At 44.5% G+C, this 24,613-nt stretch overlaps 1 protein-coding gene across 3 annotated transcripts in view; it reads left to right on the top strand.

Annotated features, from left to right (window-relative positions):
• Nucleotides 1-24,613, top strand: part of SLC1A2 (solute carrier family 1 member 2) — a 166,388-nt gene that overhangs the window by 6,056 nt on the left and 135,719 nt on the right. For 2 of the 3 annotated variants that reach the window (XM_060399520.1, XM_060399522.1), the window contains exon 1: nucleotides 21,359-21,593. The exons of the other annotated variant lie outside the window; for it this stretch is intronic. In XM_060399520.1, the coding sequence (XP_060255503.1) occupies nucleotides 21,490-21,593 (104 nt within the window). In that variant the 5' untranslated portion in view covers nucleotides 21,359-21,489. Of the gene's footprint in view, nucleotides 1-21,358; nucleotides 21,594-24,613 lie in introns of those variants that run through there. 3 annotated transcript variants of the gene reach the window in all.

Raw genomic sequence — 24,613 nt, 5'->3', positions numbered from 1 at the left:
TTCTGAAAGAGATGGGAATACCAGACCACCTAACCTGCCTCTTGAGAAATCTGTATGCAGGTCAAGAAGCAATAATTAGAACTGGACATGGAACAACAGACTGGTTCCAAATAGGAAAAGGTGTACATCAAGGCTGTATATTGTACCCTGCTTATTTAACTTATATGCAGAGTACATCATGAGAAACGCAGGGCTGGAAGAAGCACAAACTGGAATCAAGATTGCCGGGAGAAATATCAATCACCTCAGATATGCAGATGACACCACCCTTATGGCAGAAAGTGAAGAGGAGCTAAAAGCCTCTTGATGAAAGTAAAAGAGGAGAGTGAAAAAGTTGGCTTAAAGCTCAACATTCAGAAAACGAAGATCATGGCATCCGGTCCTATCACTTCATGGGAAATAGATGGGAAACAGTGGAAACAGTGTCAGACTTTATTTTCTGGGGCTCCAAAATCACTGCAGATGGTGATTGCAGCCATGAAATTAAAAGACGCTTACTCCTTGGAAGAAAAGTTATGACCAACCTAGATAGTATATTCAAAAGCAGAGACATTACTTTGCCGACTAAGGTCCATCTAGTCAAGGCTATGGTTTTTCCTGTGGTCATGTATGGATGTGAGAGTTGGACTGTGAAGAAGGCTGAGTGCTGAAGAATTGATGCTTTTGAATGGTGGTGTTGGAGAAGACTCTTGAGAGTCCCTTGGACTGCAAGGAGATCCAACCAATCCATTCTGAAGGAGATCAACCCTGGGATTTCTTTGGAAGGAATGATGCTAAAGCTGAAACTGCAGTATTTTGGCCACCTCATGAGAAGAGTTGACCCACTGGAAAAGAATCTGATGCTGGGAGGGATTGGGGGCAGGAGGAGAAGGGGATGACCGAGAATGAGATGCCTGGATGGCATCACGGACTCGAGGGACATGAATCTGAGTGAACTCCGGGAGACGGTGATGGACAGGGAGGTCTGGCGTGCTGCGATTCATGGGGTCACAAAGAGTTGGACACGACTGAGCGACTGAACTGACTGAATAATGTTTCACCTAAAAAAAAAAAAATGTTGATTCTGGTTTCTCCCAAATGTTGGGAAATCTGATAATAAAAGACCAGCCCTTTTGTCTTGGTATCACTTATTGAAATGCTTAACAGCCCTACCTTTGTTTAAGCACTTTGCATGTATTAATTGATTTAATCCCCACAACAATGTGATTTAAAAGGACTATTATTATCCCCATTTCGCAGGTGTGAAAACTGAATCATAGAAAGATTAAGCAGCTTGCTGTTGGTTTTACAGCTAGTGAGTGGCAAAGCCAGGTTTTAAACCTGCCCAGCCTGGCTCTGGAACCCAGACTGTAACCACTAGGCTATACTGCTTGGTCCCACAGGGGTGGAGGGTGGGAAGAGTCAGCTGGGGATGAAGAGTGGCTGCCCCCCAAGACAGGCCATGTGCCTCTCAGGTTGGACAGAGTCTTTTCTGAGATGAGTTGCTCGTGTTTCTTGCTTGACCCCTTACTTCTCTAAGGCAGCCCCTGAGAGAACGAGAGCTTGGAGTCCCTCTTCTCAGGGTATGACGCTGTCTAGCAGTTGTGGCTGCTTTTCTTGTTAATCCCTTCAAAACACTCCCTTCTTATTTCCGTTAACTGTGTTCTTAATGAAGAGTTCCTTTGTGATTACTGGTTGTGCGGACACCATAGCATGGTCTTATCAGATGCAGAGCTTTGAGACAGCCCAGTGTACGACCACATGGGTTTAATCCTTTGAAATATCGAGAATACATTTCTTAGTGGCAAATGTAGTGGAGCATTTAGCAGGCCCTGGAATTTATTCTTTCTTATGTGATTTTCAAGCATGGCTGGTTAGGGCTGTGACTTCACTTACCCATTTCCTAACACAGCTACTTTTCTTATCTCTTGAGGAGTGTGGCTGATGTCCTTGGTTTGTTTGTTTGTTTGTTCTTTGCAACATATGCAGACAGTGATGACTGGGGATGCCTTTTAAATTGAGAAAGAATCATTCAGAGAGTATGTATGTTCAGTGAATTGGTCGTGTCCAATTCTTTGCGACCCTATGGGATGTAGCCTGACATGCTCCTCTGTCCATGGGATTCTCCAGGCGAAAATACCAGAGTGGGTTGCCATGCCCTCCTCCAGGGATCTTCCTGATCCAGGGATCAAACCCGTGTCTCGCTGCATTGGCAGGAGGATTCTTTACCGCTGAGGCACCTGGGAAGACCCTCAGAGAATGTATTTCTGTGCCTTCTTAAGAGTGGCACAGTTTGCTGACTGTCCAGTAGGTGGCAGTAAATGTCAGCACTTTGTCCAGACTGGCTGTGTGACTCCCTTTGGTCCTTAGGGAATCTCAATTCCCACAGGATCCCATTCTCTTTTGATTAAAACATGTTTCCACCAAATATATATTTTTGGTGTTTGTGAGATGATTCTCATATGTGTGTGTGCTCAGTCGTGTCCAGCTCTTTTGCGACCCCTTGGCCTGTAGCCCTCCAGGCTCTTCTGCCCGTGGAATTTTCCAGGCAAGAATACTGGAGTGGGTTGCCATTTCCTCCTGCAAGGGATATTCGAAACACAAGGAGCAAACCCTTGTCTCTTGCATCTTTTGCATTAGCTTACCATTAGCACCACTTGGGAAGCCCTGTTTACAGATATCACCATAAACAAATACAAATAGGACCATTTGCTTGAACTTGGAACTCCAAGTCTATATGACTACACATATATGATTTCATTAAGTCCTTGAAAAACTTATGAAATATTATGCTCATTTTAAAGATGGGGAAACAGAGATATTTTGCTTTTACATTGTAATTGGGTACCTGTTTTTTTTGTCATCTACTTCTACTGTGTTTCATAGTATCCACATTTTGCAATTAATTCACATTTTATTAAAATTTCACAAGCTTTGAAACAGTACAGGGCACGACCACTTGTCTATAGTCCTTTGTTCATTTGTTTGCTCCAATCATTTTGATCAAAGGCAGCAAGATAGCCAAGTGTCCTTGCAAGAAGAGATAATCAAGAATTTAAGAGGCAATGCACAAGAAGGACAGCAACGGTGCCCGAAAGAAGTGAGCTTATCTTTGAACGGAGGTGTGACGTTCAAAAGAAAATGCTGCCATTGAAACAAAGTGGGAATAAGGTTAGGCAACGGAGAACGATGGTTAGACCTGAGCTTGAAGACGTTAATCTAGCATCTATTTTCAAATAGAAGAAGTGGTTGCAGGGCATGAAGGGAGATAAGGTAAAAGAGAACAGATGGAAGGAGAGCATTCTTCTCAATTAGGTATCAGGCAAAATTGTATTTTTGTTTGTGGACCAAATTGTAGTTTTGTTTTTACCCTTGTACTTGGTCGCCCAGTCGTGTTTGACTGTTTGCGACCCCATGGATTCCTCTGCCCATGGAATTTTCCAGGCAAGAATATTGGAATGGATTGCCATTTCTTCTGCCAGGGGATCTTCCCGACCCTGGGATCAAACCTTTGTCTCCCACATCTCCTGCACTGGCAGGCGAATTCTTTATCACTGAGTCATCTGGGAAGCTCTTGTTTTTAATCTCAGTCTTCATGTAAAAAGAGAGTTAGGATCTGATAACCAGCTTTGTTAGAGAAGTCCATGTGAACAAAGCAAAATTGGGTTAATATGTCTAGAAGTGAAGTGGATGAATATCAGCTGACAATGCGTAGACATGCTAAAGGGATGATGATTTCTGGGTGATGGGTTCAGCAGTTACTTTTTATACTGAAATGCAACATAGGGTCTAGAGAAAGTGTCAAAAGTAAATATTGGACTAATTTCTAAGAAGAGAATAGAGTGTAATGGAATTATAGACTGAATCTGTTCCCCTAGTGTTTTCTTGGGATTCAAAGTCATCTATCAGCAGATATTAGTAAAACCATCATAGCACAGAAGCACTGCAGGGATCATTGATTTTCCCATCATGATTAATTGCTAACATTTCAATGAAGAACTAATCATGTGCAAGCATTTCTCTCTTAGTCTGAGAAGACCAAAATTTGGAGTCTTTTCAAGACATTAATACATTGGGGTTGAGGACCTGTCGCAGTTCTCTCCTGGGAAATACTTTGGGATGGAGACTTGTGTGCAGGAAATTTATTGAGAGAACTTCTCAGAATAAATCCTTGTAGAATAGAGAAGGGAGCAAGGGTGAGCAGAGGAAGAAGCTGAAACAGTCCAACAAAGTGCCTGTCCCATTCTTCAGGAAGTTCTGGTGCCGAAAGGTCCTGAATGGAGAGAAAAGAGACCTCTACCACTAGAACAACCCGCCCCTGGACTGCGTTGTGCTCGGGCAGTGGGCCTGGCCCTGGGTGAAGACAGAGATAGAGTTGGTAAGCATTGTCACTTATCAACACTCCCAGCAGCTGGGGGGATAAATGCCTCAGTCCTGAACGTGGGGGCATTCAGGGGAACTCACCACAGCATCCACTGTTAGCTCCAGATTTGAATGTTTGAGAGAGGTTCTGTTGCTTTCCATCTGAATATCCAGGCGCCACAAAACTGTCATCTGTAATAAAATACTGTACCTTAAAAGGAGGGTGCCGTTGGGCAGCAGGGAGGCAGGTGGGTTCTGGTGGGCAAGGCTGGAGAGCAGGTGTCACTGCCCTGGTTCTACCTGTGACCCACACAGCCCCCAAAGACACATGATGTAACCCTTCTCATCACTCAGACCTTCCAAAGGTATCTGGTCCAACAGGAGCCTGGTTATCTCAAATTGATGCCCAAGAAAGGGAAACCAGTTCTAGTGAATGGAAGGGGCCAGAAAGATCCACAGATAAATATCCCAGGAGCCAGAGTCTAGCTGTCACTGGTATTTCCAGCGTTCACAGCGGCTGTTTCTAGGCTCCTGCTACTGTTGTCTCTCGTGGAGTCCTTGCCTTGGAAGAGGGGAGGCAGGGGACTGGGTCATCCCTCTCTGGAACATCCACTGCCTTGTTCTGTTGATTCAAGAAGCCGTGCGTTCTGTCAACCTCCGGCCCAAAGTGCTTGTATGTTGACTTTTCCCCTATCTGTTCCCTTGGTAAATATGCAGATGTGTTCAGAGACGAAAGAGCGCTTTTGTATGTAATCCAAGGCCTTGCAGATTATACCTCTGTGGGTATTTCCTCTTGTTTTCTCACAGCAGGTGAGACCTGGTCTGCTTTGAGACCAGGACATTGGTTATCAATGTGTCTGTGTTTTTATTAGCATGACAACTCAGTTCAAATGGCCCAATTATAGAGTAACAGAAGGTAAAGCAAGCAACATTGAAACTTTCCTTTCCTTACCTGTTTTTAAGAGTTACACACCTCTTATTTACAATGGCAGATAGATATCGTGCATATTTCCAGAAAATGGGTAAGGCAACACTGACTGTTTTGAATCTACATTTAGAGACTACATTTGGCACATGGAATGTATTAGCTGAATAAAGGGGTATGAAGAATTTACTATCCACTGTCAAACAGATTATCTTGAACAATTAAAAGAAAAATTTTTTGTCCTTTGGGTCAAAAAATTTTTTGTCCTATGGCTCTTTTCCCATAATGAAAAAATGTGGCCTTATTAAAAAACAAACCAAAAAACCCCCAAACTTCTAATATTACAGAGTAGCATGAAGAAATAAAAGCTTGTCTCTCAGCTCAATCCTGTTCTCTAAAAATACTCACTTTTTGGGTCTTTTGAGGCAGACATGTAACCTGTAACATGAGACAATGTAAACATCCAATTCTTAATATGCAAATTGCATAATCCTATCCAGCTTACTTCAACTTGCTTTTCACTTCATGCCTCGTATATATGCATATGATATATATATATATATATATATATAAAATCCATATATCTGGTGATAGCTCACTGTCCACTCTATGGTTATATAATAATTGATTTAAGCAGTCCTTGATCGATACATATTTAGGTCATCTCCAAGTCTTTGTTATTATGATTATTATAAGAATTTTGAGTGAAATATGAGTTGGAAGTGGAGAAGGCAACGGCACCCCACTCCAGGGCTGCCGTCTATGGGGTCGCACAGAGTCGGACACGACTGAAGTGACTTAGCAGCAGCAGCAGCATGAGCTGGAAGAAGAGAATGAGGCAGGACCACTGAGCTTGGTTAGAAGATGACATCTGGGTGGAGAATACTGGCCTATATTAGGCTATAGAGCTGCATAGGCATTACCAGATTCCAAGGATATTTAGAAGGACTCAGTGACCAAGCACATGTAGGGGCCTGAGGGAAGATTCCTAGGGAGCTCCCATGTGTCTCGGTGGACAGAAGTGCTTCAGGGTACTTAGGATGCTGAGAAGTAAGGAGGGGGATCAGGAGAGAATTAAGGGTCTTGGAGTGGCTGACACCGCTTCATGCTACAGTGACATTAAATAATGTAAGTCCTGAAACGGGATCATTTTCAAGGTGGTTGCTGAGCAGAGCCAGAATTAGCAATATAAGGGCTACTGTTGGCATGTGATTGTGAGTTGGGAATGGCTGGAGAGAAAGTGAATGTGATTTTTTTTTTTTTCAAAGAGTGGGCATCCAAGGGAGGATGCGAGAGCAGGGTTACATTTTCGTTTACTTGCTTTAGTTTCAGTGTAGGTGTGAGGTAAGCGTGCTCAAAAGGTTGTCTAAGTGATGCTGAGATCTTGAGTTCCCTTTGTGGAAGAAGCTGATGAAGAATAGGAGTAGAACCAGAGGGTAATTCATCACTTGCTCTGGAGGTTCCTGCAGGAGAAGACACGGCAGCACTCTGAGTACTTGGTCAGAGTTTCCTGCAGTCTTCCTGCTCCAACCCACGATGCAGGGAAAGAGAGCTCAGAGCAGAGGGCGCGGAAAAGCTCATGTGCCTAAACCACTAGACCCATGCAGCCAACCCTCCGTGGCCCTTTGAGTGACAGAGGGGGCAGCTGGCTGGAGTTGGATATATTTTAGTAGTGGTTGTTATTTACTTTTTTGTTTCACTGTCCATAGCCTTCCTAAGTCTCACTAGCTGGATCTCTTCTATTTTTCTTCATAATCTTTCATCTGTGCTCTTGTGTAGCTCCTAAAACTTCCTCGGACTCATTCTCGATCCCCATTCTCTTGGCTCTGCGTTCTCTCTGGATCCCTTCTTGGGCACTTGCATACCACATAACTCCCAAGTGTATGTTTCTATCTCAGACCTTTCCTCCAAGCTCCAGTTTCCTATATCCCTCACCCTAATGGACATCTCCATTTGGGCATTGCACAGGCATCTCAAAATGATCACGATACAGTGGAAATGTTGGTTATTTCCCCTGCAGACTCACCCCTACTCCTTCAAGAGTCAAAGCTAGAAAGGTAAGTATTGGCCCTGTTTTTTTCTCTTCCATCAGTCCCAATCTACAAGCGTTCTCAGTTCTGTCTCCAAAACGTGCCTAAGTGTGGCCTTGTCTCTCCATGCTAGCCCGGGCACGTCATCTCTCCAGCGGAAGCTTCCCAACCTCCTAACTTTCATTTCCTCAAACACCCCCCAGTCTTGCCCACCTTCGGGCCCATTCCCTTTGTCTGGACCACTTCCTACCCTCCACCTACCACCATTCTGCAGTTGGCCGTCGCCCTCTTACATGGAAACGTCCTTTAGTTCTTAGCTGGAGCCGTGTTTCCCAGAGAGCTCTTCTCTCATCCCGCCACTGAAAATAGGTCCCCCTTTCTTAGTCCTACATCATTCTCCTTTCCCCCCTTCTTCATGGCATCAGTTACAATTTTATTTATCTTCTTATGTCTGTCTACTTCCATCACCAGAATGTAAGCACTCTGATGGTTGGTTCATCATGGCATCTCCCAGGATCTGAACGCTACGCACTCAGTACACATTTATTAATTGAATACTCACCCACCTCAGCCTGGGGATGTCGGAAAGCCTTCTCTAGAGAGATGACATTTGGGCTGGGCCTTTTCCAGGAACTTTGTCCCCATCACATTTATTACAGCGCTTCATTATTACAGGAGTGTGCTAAGTGTTTTCTTGTCTATCTGAGCCATCGCAATCCTGAGATCTCTCTGAGGATGAGGACTATGTTCATTTCTTTGTGCCCCAACTTATCATTATCACAGTGCATGTTGGTGTAACTGAATTGTCTGATTTGGCAAGGAGGCATGCAAGGGCATAGAGAGGATGGTTTTAAGGGAGGAACAGCACCAAAGTTGAAAAAAAAAAAACACAACAACCCTGCTCTTTTGCTTGTTAGGACAAGTCCTCCTTTTTAGTTCCTGGCGATCAGTTGAACTTCTCTGCCTAGCAGTCAATAAATAACCAGCCTTTTCACTGCAAAGGTTGACAAGGTTCAAGTAGGTTATAAGAATAATTGGGCAGCAGCTCATCTTGTGAAGCCAAAAATGTATTTGTCATAGTCAATTATGTTCCCATGCTGTTGTCTGGGAAAGATTACAAACTCCTGTAGCTGCTGTTATTTTAAAATGCAATAAAATGGAATCAGATAAAGAGTTTTTGAGTCCACTTCCCCCTGTCTTTCCCAAGACTTCTGGCTTTCTCTGAGTGATGTCTTTCTGTTCTTTTTCCTCTTTCCTTCTGAAGGAAGACAAGGAGAAGTTAGCATTCATTTGATATTCAAAGAAGGATTTAAGTAAAAAATGATGTGCAAATTACATCAGAGAATAAATCCAGGGCTCAACAGTACAACTGCTTGTGAAACTGGTCTAGAAAAAGGTCTATTAATATTGATGCTTTTTAACTTTTAAAGAGATTCTGAATGTATTTAATCATTCCCATTAGAGTTCTCTTCTTTGACTTCCTATTGTGGTTGGAAAAGAAAAAGCCCTGGGTCTAAAAATAAATACATCTTGCCGTTGGTATATGTTTCCTGGTAAAGTTGAAGGACAGGGGACCCCTTCCAGAGCCCAAAACTGGGCTTTTGCCTAACACTTGGAAATGAATTGTCCGAGGAAACACATCTGCTGACAAAGCAAGAGATTTTACTGGGAAAGGGCACCCGGGTGGAGAGCAGCAGGGTAAGGGAACCCAGGAGAACAGCTCTGTCACATGGCTTGCAGTCTCAGGTTTTATGGTGATGGGGTTAGTTTCCGGGTTGTCTTTAGCCAATCATTCTGACTCAGAGTCCTTCCTGGTGCTGCACGCCTTGTTCAGCCAAGATGGATGTCAAAGAGAAGGATTCTGGGAGGTGGTCGGACATGTGGTATCTCCTTTTGACCTTTCCCAAACTCTTCCGGTTGGTGGAGGCTCATTAGTTCCGTGTTCCTTACCAGGACCTCCCGTCGTAAAATAACTCATGCAAATGGTTTCTATGGTGCCTGGCCAGGGTGGGCTGTTTCAATGTACTTCCCCTAACAGTAATGTAAAGAAACGTGTGTGATACTCCTATATTTCTTGAAGTTCTTTGCTGGAGTTTTCTAGGGCTGGGACACACATGTTGAGGGCTGTTTTTTGTGTCCTGGTGGGATAAGAAAATAAAACCTCTGCTCACTCGGCATGCTTTTTTTCTCCATCCTCAGGGAGAATTCTGTGATGTGATGAAGGGCCCGTTTATGGAACCCCTTCCTGAGCCTTATGAGAAAGTCTTCAGCTGGAACTACCCTCATCATCCTTAATGGTGAATGCTAGATTCTTCCTAGGTTCAGAGCTGGGGCAGTCAGACTGCTATTTTTGAGTTGAAAGTAGAATCGAAGTAGAGATGCTGTGTTTTCTAGTCTTCTCTGACATAGAAGTCGTTGTTAGCTGGAGCACCCACGGATCGTGTTTTCACTTTCTTTGCTTTCGCTTTCCCTCTGAAGACTCTCAGTGGGTTTCCAGGATAGTAAGCTGCAGATCTCCACACACAATCCCTATGTGTAAGTAATGGTTCAGCGCACAAAATCTACCCAGTTTGTCCAGAAGGGGGCGCTGTGGGGCCTCCTGCAGGCCAGCTGCAGGGCAAGGGTGGTTTTCCTGCTGCCCTGAATGGGGAGCCAGAGGGCACTTCCCTCCCCAGGCCAGCACCAGCTGTTGCCACGGGTTTTGAGAAGGGAAGCCCTGCCGCTTTGACTGTTTATATTCCAAGTGACCTGGAGTTGTTAAAATACCTGGGGACCAGAGCTCTGGAGCACAAGGCTATACCTGGGACAGCAGGACTGAGGTTGAGAACAAGTTGCCAGCGGTCGCCGTTGCCAGCCTGGTCCTGGGTCATCGTCCTAGTCCTCCTGGCTTCTCCCTGAACATCACCGGGGGGCTTCGAGCGAGATTTGCTGGTTCCAGAGCCTGGGTAGGTCCAATCTGGTTTGGTCTGGGATCCTGGCAGACTTTTTAAAAGTGAAGGGGCAATCATGGGAAGGAAGAGGAGGCTTTTAATGAGAGAGGAAAAAGACGAGGGATTGAGAAGTACGTTTCGAAAGCACTGGAAAGGCCCCAGAATAAACGTGGCGAGAGTGGAAGCCTGAAAGCGGATATTCCTCTCTTCCAAATGACTAACCAGCCACCCCAGAAGTCCAGCTTGTGTTCCAACCCAGTTGGAAGCAGGAAATCGAATTCAAACAGGTGTGAAAGCTCTGTGTTTTGGTTGCTGGGCTCACTCCCTTAGGAGGAGACCGTAGCGGAAGGAGGAGGGCCTTAGCCATGTGTCCATACGCTGGTCGAAAGAGGACGTCGCTCTCCACCTTTGAGCGAAGCTGCCCAGGCCAGTCAGCAAGATGGAGGTCTTCTCGAGTTTTCAAACAGCAGGAAAATCAGGCTTCTGCGCCGCTGTGAGTTTAGCATCTGGTCAAGGGGGCATTTAAAATTAACTTTTGAGTTTCTCATGTCATAGAATCATAGGGTATTTACAGAATATATACATGAATACAGTCAAAAAAATCACTGGGGTGGGGGGTGAGCTTTACTGCAAGAATTTCTGAGTCCTCCTTCGAGAGAATCTTAAGATTATTTGAATTTATTGATTTTACACATAGAAACATAGGGAAGCAGAGCTGACTTCCTGGGCATGGGATGGGCAGCTACACAGGGCTCAGAAGGGACCTGTCCTTGGTTTAATGCTCTATAGTCACATTCTTGAAATTCTTAATAACAGAGTCCTGGGGTTTTAATTTTTGCACTAAGCCCCGCAAGTCGCATGGCCAGTCCCGCTGGGAAGCCACACAGAAACAGGCCTGTATGGAATACTGCTGTTCATGGTGACATGAAGAGGATGAGAATATCTGATCTCTTGCAGTACCCTAGACTGTTTCATAATGAGATACTTGGCATAAAGCAGTTTCTGGGACCCGTGTTGTAGTGGTTGGAAGGATTTTCTGTTGCACGGCTTCCTGACAGTAAAACTCCAGGGAAGTTAACTAGCCTCTCTGAGACTCAGTTTATTTATCTGTTAAATAGGGACAATATCACACACCAGATAGGTTTGGAAAGGATTAAGGCAGAATGTGAGCCTGGGACACAGAGGCCACCTGTGATGATGATTGTTTTTCTTTATCTCGGAATAGCCTTTACTGTGTTGCTTTAAGCCTGGTGAACTTAGGTGGGGTTATCTGTCAGTTTCTCTACTTTGCAAGTTAGGTTGCCAACACTCATACGCACGGCTGTGTGTTTGCTAATTCTTTCTTGAGAACCATAGTGATAAGATTAGAAAGTTGGTCCTAGACGTCTTTGATCTTATGGTGGTATTTGCACTAGTGATGGTTTGTTTGAAGGTTTTTCTCTTTCTGTGCTTTTAACCCTTGAACTATTTGTACTCATAACACACCTGATTCAAAACATGTGGTGCATTTTCTACCACACTCTCCGATGCCAGCTGGGTGTCCTACCATTCAGTTCAGTTCTTACACCATCTACCTGGGAGTTAGCATCAGATCCCATAAGTTAAGGGTTCAGTCCCACGAGGATGCCCCACTGCAGATGCTGGTTGAAAGCCCGGGTTGTATTTTGATTGACAGGCTGGACATTCAGGGGGTTCCCATAACCCCCTCAATAGATTTGCTAATGTGCTGAAATGACCCACAGATTTCAGGGCAACACTTTAGTTACGTTTCCAGAAAGTGAAAGTGAAAGTCACTCAGTCGTGTCCGACTCTTTGCGACCCTAGGGACTATTCAGTCCATGGAATTCTCCAGGTCAGAATACTGGGGTGGGTAGCCTTTCCCTTCTCCAGGGGATCTTCCCGACCCAGGAATTGAGCTGGGGTCTCCTGCATTGCAGGCGGATTCTTTACCAGCTGTGCTACCAGGGAAGCCCCCTGGGTATCCAAGTTTCTTGCAAAGAATACAATTCAAGAACAGCCAATGGACGAGATGATAGGCAAGGTATGGAGAAGGGAGTCTGGTCCCCTCTCTGGGCACACCTTGATGTGTTTACAACATGGAAGCTCTAGAAGCTTCCTTTAGAGATTTCTATGGGAGTTTCATGGTATCGGCATGATTGATGACACCACTGGCCGTTGGTTATTAACTCAATCTCCAGCTCCTTTCTCCTCCCCCAGGGTCCGGGTGGGAGGAGGGGCTGAAGTTCCCAACCCTCTAATGCTTTGGTCTTATTGGTGACAGCCGCCAGCCTGAGCTGTCTTTGCGCTGCAGATGACAAGAACTAAGTGTCCTTTCTGCGCTGCCTAGGGATAGATGATAGACCAAGCTGCTTCCAACTGCAGGGCGTCATCTACATGCAGGCGCTGAGTGCCAGCGCTGCTGCTCCCGTTCTTCACCTTCTTGTCTCGAGACCCAGCCCGGGCCACTTCCCTGCTTCCAGCTGTGGTCATCTGGATTTTGTGCCCCAAGTCTAAGAAGGTGACATCTACCTAACAACCCAACAGGGAGAATCATCCCATTTGTCTTTATTATCCAGGCAGGTCAAAGTTAAGGTGTCGAGACCAAGTCATTCAGAGTTCTTGCTTTCCTTTCCTCTGTGACCTAGGAGATGTCTGTGGGGAGCTGAGTCTGTTGGACAGCTCTCGACTTCCTTAAGGCTAGAGGGGGTCCACGTGGGAAGGACGGGAGGTCAGGGAGCAGGGGGAGTAGAATGGCCATGCTCAACGCCTGCGTGGATGGGATTGCGTCTTCCAGGCTGGTAAGAAGAGATGCAACTGAAAATTTCTGTTTTGCAAGTAACTGCAGGCCGATCCGAATAAACTCACAAATGGAGTCTCTCAGCTGGTAGCCTAGCCGTGGGCAGGCTCCGCAGGGCTGGTGTCCCTCCTTCCTATCCAGGAGGCTCTGAATGGCCTCTCTTCTCATCCCATGTGTTTCAGAGCCCCGTGGAGCTGAGTAGGAAGCTAAGCTGCCGCTGCTTAGGGTAAGACTGCCTTTATTTAGATCTCTTAAGATTAGGTAACTCACATCATCTCCCTGAGGGAGAGGAAGGGGCATTGCCTTTTATTACCCTACAAACAGTGGACCCCAAATATCTATTTCAGTGGGCTTTACTTAACTCAGTGTGGAGTTGCTGTGAACTTAATATCCTCTGGATGACTCACCCAGGGTAGCACTTCAAGTTTGGGCTGTGTTTCCTTAGCCAAACTCGGCTCTTATTTTTGTTCAACCCTCTTCAAAAGAGAGAGCGGTCAAGGCATGCGAAATTTCCGTGGCAAGGAACGCTGAATCAGCTTCTATGTCACGATAAGGATAATAAGGTGTTTCTTCTTGTTGTCACCATGGACTCAGAATGTTCCAGAACATTTGGTTCAGCCCCCTCAGTAGCCAGAAGTCCACAGTCCAACTGAGCAGAGAGACCTGGGTTTTAGTCCTTGCTCTGCTGCTGGCTTCTGGACCAGAAATAGGTCCACTAAATCTCACAATACCCGGAGTACTGTGAGTTTGAAAGATTGAAAGGAAGAAGGAACTGGAGGTTGAAGACTGTCTCAGGCATATTCTAAGCTGCTCTGTATTGCTGTGTTTGTCCCTTCACCTGGGGCCTCCGCTGGCTATTCTGGGGTCCCTGAGACCATTATTCGCCTGGATGATACTTCTCTGTCTGGAGGCTTGGTGGAAGGTGAGGTGGCAAAGCGAACCTTCCCTTAGCTCCCTTGCCCTTTAATTCCCCCAGAGCCTCTCACATACAAGGGGGTTGTGAATGTGTAGACTTTATTGAAGATATGAGAATATCCAGAGGGGATGATGATGTTTAAAAAGATAACTTTTTATTAATTTAAAAGATTTTTTAAAATATATTAAAAATTTTTAATATTATTTTTTAATCTAAAAAAATTAAAATTTAAAAATTAAAAAATATTGTTTCTTTAAATTATTATTCTCCAGCTGCAATGTCATGACCAGAGATTTAACTGCACAGCAGAAATGGGACCCAGAGCTGTGTCTCTCCAAACCCTGGGGCCATTTGGCTTTGATCATTTCCACTAACTAGATCAGAATCTACAGGTTCGAATTTTCCTGGAATTCCATGCTATTCTTTTCTGGTGGGATGGTGGCCCTCTAGCCGGTGAGCGGTGATTGAAGGTGTGGCCGTGGGGTGAGCTCTCCAGGTTAGAAAGGAAGGGATCCGCCTGGCTGGCCTGGCCTGCCTTTTTCTGCTGAGTCACTCGGTCATTTTCTCGGCCAGAAAGTTCATGCTTTTGACTAATGTGAAGGGAATTTTAATATTTAATCAGGAGAGTTAAATGAGCTATTTGCACATTTATGTAGTTGAAAAGCATTCTTTCGCTCCAGCAGGTTCAGGTGGTCAGATCTGCACATCCAGTGTACAAGGGACAGACAGGCAGGGACAGGGCATCGTGGCAGGTATCTGGTGCCCTTGTGCCGAGGCTTTGGAGACCCAGGAGCTGTGTCTCTGACTCCTCCACCTCTGGCTGAGGGCACGTTTGGGTACAGAGTGTGAATCTCAGCCTTCACCTGGACATCATGAGCCAAGCAGGATGCCCCCACTGCCTGCGAGAGGGAGATGGGGGAAAGAATCACAGCTGGGGGGCCTTGTACAAGGCAGGGGAGTTTATCTTTCAAGACTCCTGGGGTTAAGGTTGGGATTGTTCAGGAGCTGGGGATGGATTTGGTGACAGAAAGGCAGTAAGCTTGCAAATTGCTGAGGATGGGAGGGCTCCATTGAACAAAGACGTCTTCTTCCTTCACATGTGAACTGGTAGATGCTGGCTCATGGTTATAAAAGGGACTCAAATGTCTGGAGCCTCCTCTAGTCATTCCCACCAGATTAAAAGCTTGGAGACGGAGGAGGAAAAATTTTTGACAAAGTCTGTATATTAAAAAAAACTTGAACATTTTTAGGCAAAGAATTCTTTAAAATGTCTTTTTAATATCTGCATGCCATTTTAAGATGCATGTTCTAGTGACACCTATAATACTTTTCATTTGGTTATATTTCGTATATGGAGGAGGCCACAGATTACTAGAAATCAATCCTGAATATTCATTGGAAGGACTGATGCTGAAGCTGAAACTCCATACTGCCAATGTCAAGACGGACTCATTGGAAAAGACCCTAATCATTGGGAAAGATTGAAGGCAGGAGAGAAGGGGATGGCAGAGGATGAGATGATTGGACAGCATCACTAACTTGCTGGAGGCTCATGGGTTTGATCATTTCCTGACTGAACTAGATCAGAGAATGCTACAGGTGATTGATGATTTTCCTGAAATTCCATGTCTGAATGCCTCTTCCTGATGACCAAATATTAATTTGATGAAAGGCTTAGCAGTGAATACCAGTTTGGGAATTACTTTTGCCATCTCTGCTCAGGACATTAAGATAGCAAAAAGAATTGGAAGAAAGAATGCAGATACTGTGGGTCACCTGCAGCCATCAGGCTTAAAGTGACCAGGGAAGGGACTCCTGTGTTAACTGCAGGATGGAGGCAATATCAGCGTCTGGACTGGCCTCTGCCTTCAGCATGGGAGCGTTAGAAGTTAGGCCAGTCTTCTGGAATATCACCTGGGCCTCCAGCTCAAGCTGCAGTGAAATAGGTGCTGTTCATTGATCTAACAGATGCATGTAGAGTGGCTGGCCCTCTGCTTTGGTGTTAAGGATGACCCTCTGTACGGATTCCCTGATGGCTCAGACAGTAAAGAGTCTGCCTGCAGTGTGGGAGACCTGGGAAGATCATGACATTTTTAGTATTTTTAAAATCAGGAGAATTAAAATGGGGGTATTGAGCAACTTCACTTTTCTGTGAGTCAGATACCGCTGTCTGATGGGGCCCAGCCACCTGGCGCCTGGAGAGAATGCCTTTTGGTCTCCTGCAACCTGCTGTCCTCACAGCCTGGCCAGAACCTTAGTGCAGGACCCCTGGCACCTAAAAGGAGTGAGAGGTGTTTGAGTATCGGACTGGTTATTTTCCCGATGAGCAACTCCAGTCAGATACAAGGAGATAGATCTAGCAGCAGAAAGTCACCTGCCAGGACATGCGTGGCAGGTATCATGGTGCCCTTCTGCCGAGGCTTTGGAGACCCAGGAGCTGTGTCTCTGACTCCTCCACCTCTGGCTGAGTCCATGGCACAAGAGAAGGCTGCAGAGAAGGCTGCACGCTCAGCCTGCTCACCTAGGAAAATCACACAGCAGCAAGCAGGATGAATACCCCCAGGTAAGCAGTGCTTAAATCTCTCTGGAACACCTGAAACTGAGATGGGGAAAGAATCACAGCTGGGGGGGCCAATGCGGGAGACCCGGGTTCAATCCCTGGATCAGGAAGATCTCCTGGAGAAGGAAATGGCAACCCACTCCAGTATTCTTGCCTGGAAAATCCCATGGACGGAGGAGCTTGGTAGGCTACAGTCCCTGCACACCTCATCACTGCCAAAAATCTGCCAGAAAAAGAGATCTGAGGATGCCAGGCCTGGACGGATGCTGTGCTGGACTCAGGGCATCGCTTCCAGGTGGCTTTCCCAAGCCCTTCCACTGCCACCGAGAAGAGTCTGGAAACCCTGGAAGCCTTTATTTTGACAGGCAAATCTGGGCCTTGGAGCTCGAGCTCTCTCACTTGTCTCACTCAACAAGCATAAATACTGTTTGACCCCCGGGCATTTCTTGTGCCGACTGTATGCAATAGTCTATATGCAATTGCCAGCAGAACCCCTGCCCCAAAGCAGCAGAGGCTGGCTTCCTCTGCCCGCCGCTGGTGACATCCCCCACCCTGGACACAGGGGGGCGCTGTGGCCCCACTTTTCCTCAAAAACAATTGAGCCACTCCCCAGGTTTTCTGAGTGAGCCCTGAAGATCCTAGTCCTTTGTACTTACGTGATTTCATTACTCTGTGTTTTCCTACGTGGAAATTAGTGGAAGGATGGCAGCGACCTAAAATTGCACACGCAGAAAATGTGCATGACTTCTTCAACTAGGAAACCTCAAAAACTTGACAGCAACTATGTTTTCATTGTAACAAATAAATATTCCATACACCTTGTGAGAATAGTCTTCAACACACACAGACACACACACAGACACACACACACACACACACACACACGCACATATAAAATAGGACATTTATATGTGATTTTTATTTATTCGCCAAAATAGATATCACTCAGCTATCTCTTTTATTTTTTTCACTTTATAATAGCCCCAGTGACTTTTTCAGTCTTTCCTACACTATTTTTTTTTTTTCCAAAATGACTTTATTTAGCTATCTGGGGCCATCAAATCTGAGGTGTGAAGTATTAGGGTTGAAAATGAAAAAAGAGGCACCTTAATGAAAAGCCCTAACTGAAGTGAAGAGAAGCTTAAAATGATGGCATTTTGGTTATTCACAGAGCAGCATCTGAGCAGTATTAATTTTCATGGTGGGTCAAAAGCTGCTCATTTTCCCTAGAACTAAAGGAATAGTTACAATCCTTAAATTCCCTGAGAGGCCTTCTTCCACAAACCTGCCCCCACTTTCCTATGGACTGGTTGACAGTCCGATGGGCCAGTTCTCCAGGCACAAAGGTGGAGTTTAGTGCTATATCTAGCTAGGAAGGCATTGTTTGAGGGAGGGGAAGGTGCCTACAAGGTAGAAATGGTAGCCCAGGCCTGTTGTCATGCAGTCGCTGAATCGTGTCCGACTCTTTGAGACTCCATGGATCGAAGCACGCCAGGCTTCCCTGTCCTCCACTGTCTCCCAGAATTTGCTCAAGTTCATGTCCATTGCGTCAGTGATGCCAGCCAACCATCTCATCCTCTGCCACCCCTTCTCCTTTTCCCTTCAATCTTTCCCATCATCATCAGGGTCTTTTCCAATGAGTTGGCTCTTTGCATCAGGTGGCCAAAGTATTGGAGCTTTAGCATCAGTCCTTCCAATGAATATTCAGTTGCTTTCCTTTAGAATTGACTGGTTTGATTTCCCTGCAGTCCCAGGGATCTTCAAGAGTCTTCTCCAGCACTGCATTTTGAAAGCACCAATTCTTCAGTGCTCAGCGTTTCTCATGGTCCAGCTCTCACATCCACACATGGCTACTGGAAAAATTACAGTTTTGACTATATAGACCTTTGTCAAGCGATGTCGCTGCTTTTTAATACTCTGTCCAGCTTTGTCACCGCTTTTCTTCCAAGAAGCAAACACCTAATTTCATGGCTGCAGCCACGGCCCGTGGTGATCTAGGAGCCGAAGAAAAGAAAGTCTGTCACTGCCTCTTCTTGTCCCCTTCTTTTTGCCGTGAAGTGATGGGACCAGAGGCCATGATCTTAGTTTTTTGAATGTTGAGTTTTAAGCCAGCGTTTTCACTCTCTTTCACCCTCATCAGACTAGCATGGGTTCACATCCCAGCTCTGTTTTTTCCTGCCCGGTTGAGGGATCTGGAGCCAGTTACTTACTTGCTTGGAATCTCTTTTGTAAAGTGTGGTAATGAAACTCCTTTTGCAGGACTGTCATTAGTATCAAGTCAAATAACATATATGTGTATGTGTGTGTGTGTGTGTGTGTGCATATGTACATTAACTGGCAGACAATAAGCATCTGATGCTCTTCTAGGGGTCAGCAAACTTTTTCTGCAAAGGATCAGGTGGTAAATATTTTAGACATGATGGACATGAGTTTGAGCAAGCTCTAGGAGTTGGTGATGAACAGGGAAGCCTGGCATGCTGCAGTCCATGGGGTCAGAAAGAGCTGGACACGACTGAGCGACTGAACTGAACTGAGGTCATACGCAGTCTGTGTAGCAACTCTTCACCAATACAGTATGTGAATGAAGCACAGAGGATGTGTTCCAATAAGGGTTTATCTACAAAAACAGATGGCGGGGTGGATTTGACATAAACAGTCGCTGCTGACCCTGCTCTAGGTCAGCGCTGCCTGCTAGAACCTTAATATGAGCCTCCTCTTTAATATTAAATGTTCTCATAGCCACAGAAAGTAAAGAGGAAAGGTGACATTCGTTTTAGTAAAATATTTCATTTGCTTCAAATTATCCAAACTAGTTTTGCTTTCACATGCAATCGGCAGCAAACATCATTAATGAGGTATTTTCCTTTAATGTTTGGTAATATTTTTAAACGTCTGCTGTGTATTTTAAACTCACCGCCCCTCTTCTTTCATACTAATCACATTTCGAGTGCTCCATCCCTACGCCGAACAGCACAGCTTTGGACAGTACTTCTCGAACTGCCATCGTAACCATTCAGTGGGTCAAGAAATCCATTTGTTAGAAAAAAGTCAACTTAAGAAAATGAAATAGAGAAGGATAGAACCTGTCAGAGTGCATCCCATATTGAAAGGATACAGACTGTTTCCTGCAGATTTGTGTGTTCTTGCCCATGTGTCCATGTGCGTGCGTGTGTGTGTGTGTGATGCGTGTAAGTGTGTGCTGGGTCATGATGAGAAACATCAGATGTGCTTCTTCCTGTGGGCTGTTGTCAAACATGCTTGATGTTCACTATTTTACACACTATAGTCAAGCTTTTTTTTGTTTTGTTTTGTTTTTTTAAACGTAGGCTGAGATGTTTAGTTTCTTCCTCACTTAGGCTGTGCAGGCACTGTGCCAAGAGCTTTGTGTTGACCACATGACTGGTGTAGAACCAGTCGAACTAGTTACCAAGTGTCATGCCAACCATTTCAAAAGCACAAATCAAAATTCTCAACTTTAAACTTGACTATCGCTGTACTTAATTTCTAAGACTCCTCCTTTTACAGATAGTAAGCTGAAACCCGGAGTGGTGCTATGCATAATCAAGATCCCAAACATGAGCCGTGTCTTGGGGTAACAGTGAGACAGTCTGTGTGCCCAGCTTGGGGACAGCTCCTGTCTCACGTGATGGGGCTCCACCTGTGCACGTGGATGGGAGCCGGGCCAGCTCACCCAGTGACTTAAGTGTCACGAGTCCCTGAGGCTTGAAACTTCGGGATTTATGAAACACAGGTTAAAGGGATGTTGCTTAAAAGTATTTCCTTCTTCCACACGTTTTTCTGAGCAACGACCCAAAAGTGAAGTAAGTTCCTGCTCTGCACTCAAACAGCTCAGCTTTTATCTTTCTATAATAGTATGTCTAATATTTTTCAGAAGGGAGTGGAGAAGAGCATGTTGTTCTGTCTGGCTCCTAATTGCATAAAAGTTGAAGATAGGAAACTGATGAAACTCGTTTTCCCTTCTTCTCTTTAGTTGTGTGATGAAAGATATTTTAAATAGTGTGTGTAGTAAAAATTATTTAAGGTCCATTTTCCTGAAGTATAGTCTGAGTTTATCCCACTCTCAGTTGGGTTCATTTTCTTCTTTTCCCACAGGACTGGTATGTAGACACAGTACAGACTTTGGATTCAGGTTGACTTGGGCACAGATCCTGCCTACATGACTTCTAGGCTGTGAGGCTTAGCCATGGTCTGTAAGACTCAGCTTCTTGACCTATAAAATAGGGATAATAATTTTGGCCTTATAAGTTTGTGGTAAAGATTAGTTGGGGAAATATATGTTAAGATAAAAAAAACTTTGTGTGAAAAAATTCTTTTACATATGAAATTTCCATAGGAATATGTTTTCATAATAATAGAGCCAAGTATATTTTTTCACTTCCTCTTCCTTCCAGGAGGGTGCAGTAGAGAGCCAAGAAATGTTTTTGTGGCATTTATTTTAATGTCCTGATAATTTAATGACTTAGAGACTGCATTTTAAGGTATCTTTTCTCCACCTGTTCACATTTCATTCTCACATATACACAGTTTCCGTCAGGAATTCAACATTTGAGAAGAAATGGTCTTACGTTTTAGATCCTTGAAACAACAAATAAGGGCGTTCAGCTGTCGCCATGACAACCAAACCCTCTCCAGTCAGTTACCCAGAGTGAATTATTAAAGAGCTCTGTCCAGAGGGTCGTTCTAAGGGGAAGGGTACACGGCTCTAATAGTGAGAGACGGTTGCAGTGCTGGAAAGTGGGGGTGTGGGCTTGCTTTCTCACTTCATCCACAGGGAAAGACTCAGATGAGCCAACCATTTGCACGTGATCCTCTTCAGTGGCTAAAGAGTCGGTTTTCCCAGAATTTCAGGTCGCTTAAAAGACTGAGTGTCTCTCTGAGTCACTTTTTCAGAAGCAGGATGTGTAAACGAGCACTTTCTCTCATTCCCGGAAAGAGTTGACCTGATCCTGCTCAGATAATCCTTCCTATAATGAAGACGTCCATCTGCAGTGACTGGTCGATCAGAAACAAGTTGTTACACCAGCTCCAGGAGAGGATGGAGGAGGCTGCTGGACGACGAGAAAGTCAGAAAGTGTAGGTTTGCAACTTATTGAGATATAGATGGCTGTCCTCATTTTTATTTTAAAGTAAGAAATGCCACGTGTTATAGTCATAGATAACCTTCTCAGACAAAGTAATATTAAAGCAACTTACTTAAATGTTCTGAGCCTCAGTTTCCACATAGGTGATATAGGTTTCCCCAGATCTTTTAGGGGCGGTTGTGAGGATAAATGCATAGAAAATGTAGAGCGAAGTCCTGGCACACAGTAAGCTCTCAGTGTGCTAATTGTTGCGCTTAAAATGGTTGATTCACATGCTGCACATCATTATTTCCCTAATGTTGTTGAATCTCTTGAAATCTATTAGGATATTCAAAATAAAACATCTTAAAGGTGACTTTATTTTCATTTTCAAAAATAAGAATTGGTTTCCTTTGTTTTTCTTTCAGAAGGAAATGCTTGAACCTGCCATTCAAGTAATAACATTCTGATGGCTTTTCTTCAGCATTGAGTTTTGCTTTATGCTCACATCTTTGAATTTCATTGCAATGGTATCTGAGGTTGTCAGTGTCTGAAAGTAAGAAAATATATGCATTTTTAAAAGACATGTTCCTTTTTGTGTGCACACTCAGCCATGTCCTACTCTTTGTGACCCCTGGACTGTAGCCCGCCAGGCTCCTCTGTCCATGGAATTTTCCTTTCCTGACACAGTAGAAGAGTGAGAGATGATAGGGCAAGACAGGCCTAAGAATTTAGGTATCCTATTGAAGAGAAAAACCTGGTGATATGGTAAAACCACGGCAAGGAACATGGTGAGGCTCAGAGATAGTATTTTCCAAAGGATGATTTTGCTTGCTGCTTGGTGTCTCCTCTGCCCAAATTCTTTTTAAAATAATTTTGTTTATTTATTTATTGGCTGTGCTGGCTCTTCACGGCGCCTTGGGTTTCTCTCTAGTTGCGGCGAGAGGGACCTACTCTCTAGTTGCGGGTTGCGGGCTTCTCGTTGCCTTGGTTCCTCTTGCTGTGAACATGGGCTCTAGTGAACGCGGGCTCAGTAGCTGCGGCTCCTGGGCTCTAGAGCACTGGCCCAACAGCTGTGGCACGAGGGCTTAGTTGCTCTCCGGCATGTGGGGTCTTCCTGGACCAGGGACTGAACTCATGTCTCCTGCATTATCAGATGGAGTCTTTCCCACTGAGCTACCAGGGAAGCCCCTAATTTCAAACTCTGATGAGTCAAATTCCTGTAGGGTCAAAAAAAAATTATTATATGAGTTTGGTTAGAAGATGCTAAGGAGAGTCAGGCAGAGAGAAATGAAACTAAGCCCTGTATCTTTGAAGGAACCCATCTTGGGGGAAGATCGGGAGAGCAGACGGGCTTGCCTGGTTCCTCGTAGAACCAGTGTTCTGAGATAACTCACAGGTCTCAAACAGTGTAAGTTTAAGGAGTTCCAAAAAGACCATTTCTCTGGCAGCCATGCCCCTGTGCAGGATCTTCTACCTGGGAAGAATGGGAGACACAGTATTGCAAAATTTGGAGGCTTTAGAATCAAACAGACTAGCTTGGAGAAATTACCTAACCTCTCAAGAGCCTCAGTTTGCTCATCTGAGAAGAGGGATATACTATTTTTCTTGTAAAGTTGTGAAGAGGATGAAATGAGAAACAATCTGTGATGTGTTTCTCATGTCATGTACTTTCAACATCTGTTATTCCTCTTCTGAGTCTCGAAAGAGTTGTCCATTTTTCTAATTCATAAAGAGGAGGGCAGAGATGGTTTGACCTGGCAGATTCACTGGTCTTTCTAAGTTACACTTAGGGGAGAGGGGGAGAACTTTTGTTTTTGGATATTTCTATTTCCCTCTGAGGCCCAATCACATATGATGTATATGTGATTATGATCTTAGCATCATTCAGCATGTGAGTAAATTTTTATTATCGTATGTCTTTAGTTTATCCTTGTTATAAGCAACAAATTTCTGGGAAGTTTAACCAAGTTCCTCTCGATGAGTTGGGCCATATGTAGGCAGGTGGTTACCTATTTGGTACACAGTAGAGTAGAAAAACTATACTGCCCTGAGACCCTGACTGTAGGCTTCTGAGCTTTGGCAATCACCTTGACCTCTCTAATCTTTATTCTTTCTTTCATATGTAAAATATAAGGTTGATGATTAAATTTCTAAAATCCTTTTACGTCCTCCAAATTCTGTGATTGAAGTTCTCAGTTATTCGTGTAATTGTCTAATAGCATAAACAGATCAATGGCCAAACCTCTGTGATTGTATTTTTCATTCCTGAAGTTGGTGAATCTTCTGAAGGTTTGGAGGCTGGGACACTGATGAATATGCCACATCACAAGTACGGATGGGTAACTGAGCAAGTGAGTAAGCCTCAGTGATGAATGGATGTTCTCTAATCCACTGGGCCTAAAGCTGGAACAGTCTGAGACTCATTTAGGACTCAGGATTCTTGGATCCTCCACGTGCTTGTCGTTTTGAATTATGGCCATATGCTGAGCAGATGGCCTCTGGGCTGGCCTTCCTTGTTTGAGTGGGAACAGGTCATCTTCATTTATCTGTACATTATATTTCTAAAACTCAAGGGATTTTAAGGATGAGTTCAGAATTAAGACATACTAGGATCAAGCCATATGGATGAGAACACTCTTCTTCCATATTCCATGTGGGATCTGAGGTCATCCAGAGTTTGACAAATGCTTGTTGTTATATACTTTCAGTTAAAATATTTCTAGAATTAGGATATTTCACAAAGTTATTCTCAGCTCTCACTAACCAATCATCCAGTCCCTGGTCCAAATGGCATTTGGCAGGACAACTTCTATCATTACTTTGTTTCTTGTTCTTGGATTCCATGAGATACCCATGCCTCACACTATCACACTCTCCCCTTTTGTTGTGTGTGAGTGCATTTCTCTTTCAAGTAACCAGCAGAGTCCAGACCAGAACAGTGGAGGACGATGGTGGGCCGTTGCTGAACTGTATTGGGTTGTGGCCGTCCTGTTTTTCACCTGTCTCCTTTATTCTGTTAACTGCCAGTGC

The sequence above is a fragment of the Ovis aries genome, chromosome 15 (assembly GCF_016772045.2).
Source record: "Ovis aries strain OAR_USU_Benz2616 breed Rambouillet chromosome 15, ARS-UI_Ramb_v3.0, whole genome shotgun sequence".
In the NCBI taxonomy this organism is placed as follows: Eukaryota; Metazoa; Chordata; class Mammalia; order Artiodactyla; family Bovidae; genus Ovis; species Ovis aries.
This window is presented reverse-complemented; position numbering and strand designations above follow the sequence as displayed.